Below are 5,686 nucleotides of genomic sequence, written 5' to 3'. Positions count from 1 at the left end.
AAAATTTTAAAAATAATAAACCTAAAAAAGTTATAAACAAATTGGATGACTCACCAGTTAATAAAAAAAAATATAAATCATCTAATTAATATGAAAACAATGTTAAAATTACAAGAATATTAGACCTTCTCCTTGTCCATATAATGCCCATTTTTAGATTACTGCTCATTACACCAATATTATCAGTTTAATTCCATATTCTCCTTTTTCATTGAATTGTGAGTATCCGTACATTTCTCTTCCAGAATAAATAAAAAATAACTTCATTTTTCAATTATTATTAAATTAAACAAAGTTCATCTATTTAAAATTTAGATAATGTTATGAAAATATAAATGAATAAATATAATATTTAAGAAATAATTTAACTTTTATTTTTTAAAAAGTAGATGATGCACTCGAATATCGACTAGTATAATTTTTTCTGGATATATGAACAAATTGCAAGGGTGTGAAGCAAACACATGGATATGATTGTGTTTTCTAATTCTTACAACTTGAAAACAGCAATTGTTTTAGAATGGAGGAAAAAAAAAAAAATTCTACCTCAGGTTAATTGGATTTGATGATTGAATGTTTTTTTAATCGTCACGTTACACGTAAAAAAATTTAAATAATTTCAAAATAATTTATTTTACTCTTCAAAATAATTAAAACTATCGTCATTATTTATTTTGATAAAAATAAAATATTATTATCAACTAAACACATGTGCAGTATATATATATATATATATATATATATATATGTAAGTAGTATTTAAAATTATTTAGTTATTAATTTTTAAAACAAATTATTTAATCATTTTGAAATGAAACATGTTATTCAATTATTTTTCCTCACTCTAATAACAGCTTAAAGTGGAAATTCAAAATGGTTATTGTTTAAAAAAATTATAGAAAACTTTATGATAAGACATGTCGTATAAATAATTTTTTAAAAAAATATTAACGGAAACTGTTGGTCAAGTAATAAAGTGACTTCTAACCAGATAACTAGAATAATTAAAATCAGAATTCTATAAATAAATAGGAATTAAATACAAAACTTTGTATATATGAAGTCAATGGTCTTCTTTCAAAATATATGATAAGATTCAAAGAGTGTTTTCTATTTTTTTTGTTAAATTAAAAGAAAGCACTATCTTGTTAAAACTAGCGAGAAAGAAAGAAAAACGTTAGAAAATGAAGATATGTATGGATAACAAATCTTCTTTCAAATAATACCAAAGTCCCTAAATTATTAGAATTAAAGTGTGGCCACTTCCTAAAGTATCTTTGTCTTTCAAATTTTTGGTTTGCCTTCAAAAAAAGCCGTTCGGCCAAATTTTGTTGGTCCCTTCGCTTTGCATTATAATTGGCCCGCGGGTCTTAGCCAACCCATATAAATAAAATTTAAAAATTAAAAATTATACAAATAAAATATTAGAAGCAATAATTTCATATCATATCTTTGTTGTATGTATAAGTTTATTGATAATAAATTTTAAATAAAATAATAACCATAAAATTAAGATTCACATGTAAATATATTAAAATTAAATGTTTTATAAATAAAGAAACATAAAAAAATTTATTGTCTAAGTTAAAAAAAATTAATCAATACTAAATATAAATAATAAAACTGGCTAACAAAATTCAAACGCGAAGTTAAAGAATAATAAAATATTTTTTTTTGTCTAACTTAAATATTAAAATATAATAACTTTTTTATGGGCTATGTAGGTCAACGTATCCCACCTCCGGCCAAACTACAACGTAACATCCAAAATATTTAACACGTCCTACATTTTTTTTCTTTCTTTTAAGTTAGGACACATAACCCTTTCCGTACCTAATTTATAATAAAAAAGATATATGACATAATATGGACATAAAGTGAAAATAGTAATGTTTAAAAAGTGAAAATAGAGATTAACTTTATGTATGTATCTATAAAATGAAAACAATAATGTTTACCATCATTACATCACTCCGTAATTCTATTGTTTTTCATGATTACTATTTCTTTACTCTAAGTATTGTTTTCATGATTCTCGTACTTCTACATTATTTACATTGCTATCATTAACACTAAACATTATATACGTTCGAATCTTGGGTGAATGAAAGTGAGCTGTTATTGTAGATGCACCCACCTACCTGTCTTCTTTTCCTCCATTTATCTACTACTTTCATTACAACTACATTGGACCAATTCACTGTTAAATCAATTTAACAAAGTATCTTTTACACCGTCCAAATCTAATATGAAGCAAAATAATGAACCATTTGCCAGAGGAGACATCAATTGTTCTTCTGTAATAGAGATCAAGTAAGCCGAATCACAATTAAAATGTGATATACGACGTAATTAAGGATCATAGTTTTTAGCCTCGCCTCCTTTCATTCTAATAATTAGTATCATACTCAAGGTTTTCCAATAGACAATTCATGAGAGAGATTGTTGCTGGTGAGTAAATTGTAACTAAAGATTATAGTTATTGACATACCGGTAAGAGGTAAGAGATAGATTCTAACACCCTTATCTTTATTGGTTAAGTTCTTGTAGTTGCATGTTTTCAAACCTATCAATTGTGATTGTTCCAAAACCTAAAGTTTTAATCCTTCTATTTATTTTGTCGTTTCATGAAAGATATACATACTCACGTCATACTGATTCTGCCAGTCTACTTTGTGGGAAATTACACTGCGAAAATGAGTGATACCAACGTTTTCCATGTCGTGAAAATTTGAACAACATATTTTTGGCGGTCCTACAATGATTGAATGAAAAGATTGATGTGTATAAATAGAGGATGGAGAAGAGATGTGAGCACAGAGTAAGTGAGAATCGAAGAAGATTGTGCAATGCGTATATCAGTAGTAGCAGTGTTGTGTGCAGTAGTGATGCATGGAGTGTCATGTGGAGATTTGAGTTCTACTTACTACGACACAACATGCCCTAATCTATATTCCATTGTCTATGGAGTCATCAACAACGCTTACCTCTCTGATCCCCGCATTGCTGCCAACCTCCTCAGGCTTCATTTTCATGATTGCTTTGTTCAGGTAAGTAAATGTTCAGGAAATTGGGTAGTTAAAAATGTAGGAGTACATTGAAATTGCATTTCATGTTTTTGTGACAGGGTTGTGATGGATCAGTTTTGCTGAACAACACTGATACCATAGAAAGCGAGCAAGATGCAAGTCCAAATGTGAATTCATTAAGGGGTTTGGATGTTGTGAATAACATCAAGACTGCAGTGGAAGATAGTTGTCCAGAGACAGTTTCTTGTGCTGATATTCTTGCTATTGCAGCTGAAGTAGGTTCTGTTCTGGTAAGTGCTTATTCCCAACTAACATTCTAATTCAAAAACTCTACTTGGAATTTTTATTCTCTGTTTTTTGTTGTTTTTTTTTCTTAAAATTTGAATAATAGTTTAATACGAGTCAAGTATTCGTTTAAAAGAGTCAAGTATTCGTTTAAAAGAGGTATCTGTATGATATTTTAGAATACTTTACTAAAACTCATTAATAAAGTATCTATCTAATATATAAAACAATAAATTATGATGACAATAATTTATAATTTTTTATGTCACAATTTCAATACATATCATTTTAATTAAAATTTATAACACAATTATATATTAATTATTGTACAATTTTTAATATGTATATATTTTTAAAATAAACATATATACTAAATACATATAAATACATATAGGATCCGATACACATTTATATATGATATCAATTTATTATCGATACTGTATCTTTTACCTAAATTTGTTTGAATCATCCGATACAGAAAAATGTTATTTTAAGAAAATAAATTTGTTAAGATAGACAGTACACTCAACTATATGTTATCCCATAAAGAAGAAGAAGCAGAAATTGTACTTTTTCTTTAAAGCAAAAAACCTTAAAACTGTTTGTTAGCTAAAAGTATTATCTAGCAACTTTTTTTTTTTTTGTTTTATAAGATTTAGTGTTGAAGGTGGTTAAATTTTTGTGTTTGACAGGGAGGAGGTCCATCATGGTCAGTTCTATTAGGAAGAAGGGATAGCTTAACGGCAAACAGAACCCTTGCCGGTATAAACCTTCCCGCACCACACTTCACACTTTATCAACTTCAACAATCTTTTGCTGTCCAAGGTCTCAACACCACTGATTTAGTTTCACTCTCAGGTAAAATTCATATTTTCTCACAGATTCAAAATCTTACAAATAATGCTTGAATTTACGAAGCATTGATGTATGAACAGGTGCACATACGTTTGGACAAGCTCACTGCAACAATTTCATCAACAGGTTATACAATTTCAACTACACTGGAAATCCAGATCCAACTCTGAATACCACTTACTTGGAAGCACTGCGTGAGATATGCTCCGTAGGTTTGGATAACCTCGCCGATTTGGATCTGACCACACCTAAGCAATTCGATAACAAATACTACTCCAATCTTCAGTACCAGAATGGCCTGCTTCAGAGCGACCAAGAACTCTTCTCCACTTCCGATGCTGATACCGTTGCCCTTGTCAACAGATTCAGCACTGACCAAAGTGTTTTCTTCGACAACTTCGTAGTTTCAATGATAAAAATGGGTAATACTTCAGTGCTGACAGAAGATGAAGGAGAAATTCGGTTGCAGTGTAATTTTGTGAATGGAGACTCCTCTGGTTTAGTTGGTGTGGTATCCAAGGCTCAAAAACTGAAGCTCGCAGCAAAATCCAAATAAAATGTGCTGTAAAGGAAAAAAAGTTGTAAATGTATTTACTGTGTTGGAATAATCCAAAGGATAGTGTGCTTGTTTTTCTTTTCTTTTCTTCTTTGTTTTTCTATGTATGGGTCGGGACAGTCCTTTTACATTCTTTTGATATATTTATTGTTGTGAAATAAAAAAAAAATGTTTCTACTTTGATGAATCTCATTTTTCCATCTTTCTCATTTCTCTCTTACCGAGTAATGAGTTGTTCACATATGTAAGTGAAACTGAACTATATATAAATTTAATTATTTACCATTTTTATAAAGTTTGCTTTTTATATTCTTTTTGGCTCCATGATATGCTTACGTAAGTATATAAGCATTCGGGGGTTTTGATGTTAAGTGATAACACAAAAAATGAAAATTCTTAATTAGCATGAGGAGATCTTGAGCTGAATTTAATTTCATGTTAAGCACTCTGATGCTTAGTATGGGGTTTCATAATAAGTTGCATGTTTTTTTTATGAATTTTGATTATTGAATTTTTTTACTGTTTTTTTTTTAAATATATTGATAGTTAATAATTTTGAAAATTTAAAATATATTTAAAAAAATTAAAATATATTTTTTAATGATCATCAAAAGACTATATAAAAAATTCGGTAGAAAATATTAGAGAATCTAAACTCGTCCTTTAACCAATTATTGTATTATTAGAGTGGTTTTGACATTAGTTATGGACTAATGTTCCGATTACCTTTATAAGGCGCTTAAGTTATGCATTGCTTCTCACTACCTATCAACCGGTCTAACAAAAAGGATCAGGGTGCTGTACGGATAAGATAACCCTGTTATGCCAACAACTTTAAAGCAAAACCAATTCACATGCATCCCACAAAATTCAGATTTAAAATTCACAGCCATAAATTCAATAAAAAATTATGCAGAAATGTGTAGAAAATGAAAAATATACCATATCAATATTGATTAAA

At 28.6% G+C, this 5,686-nt stretch overlaps 1 protein-coding gene across 1 annotated transcript; it reads left to right on the top strand.

The window, feature by feature from the left end:
* Positions 1-2,809: 2,809 nt before the first annotated feature.
* LOC114187744 (peroxidase A2-like) lies at positions 2,810-4,912 on the top strand. The gene is made up of 4 exons (XM_028076097.1): positions 2,810-3,050; positions 3,128-3,319; positions 4,007-4,172; positions 4,250-4,912. Exons 1-4 carry the CDS (start codon positions 2,850-2,852, stop codon positions 4,723-4,725), a joined length of 1,035 nt encoding a protein of 344 aa, XP_027931898.1. The 5' UTR covers positions 2,810-2,849; the 3' UTR covers positions 4,726-4,912.
* The last annotated feature ends 774 nt before the right edge of the window (positions 4,913-5,686 follow it).

The sequence above is a fragment of the Vigna unguiculata genome, chromosome 6, assembly GCF_004118075.2.
Source record: "Vigna unguiculata cultivar IT97K-499-35 chromosome 6, ASM411807v1, whole genome shotgun sequence".
In the NCBI taxonomy this organism is placed as follows: domain Eukaryota; kingdom Viridiplantae; phylum Streptophyta; class Magnoliopsida; order Fabales; family Fabaceae; genus Vigna; species Vigna unguiculata.
Note: the sequence above shows the minus strand (reverse complement) of the source record. Positions and strands in the feature narration are given on the sequence as shown.

What these genes read in the sequence shown, in the direction of transcription:
- LOC114187744 (XM_028076097.1), top strand. Translation starts at nt 2,850, where the DNA reads ATGCGTATATCAGTAGTAGCAGTGTTGTGTGCAGTAGTGATGCATGGA. An exon ending in CTGAAGTAGGTTCTGTTCTG is followed by an intron (nt 3,320 to 4,006) that starts GTAAGTGCTTAT and finishes TGTGTTTGACAG; the next exon opens with GGAGGAGGTCCATCATGGTC. An exon ending in TGATTTAGTTTCACTCTCAG is followed by an intron (nt 4,173 to 4,249) that starts GTAAAATTCATA and finishes ATGTATGAACAG; the next exon opens with GTGCACATACGTTTGGACAA.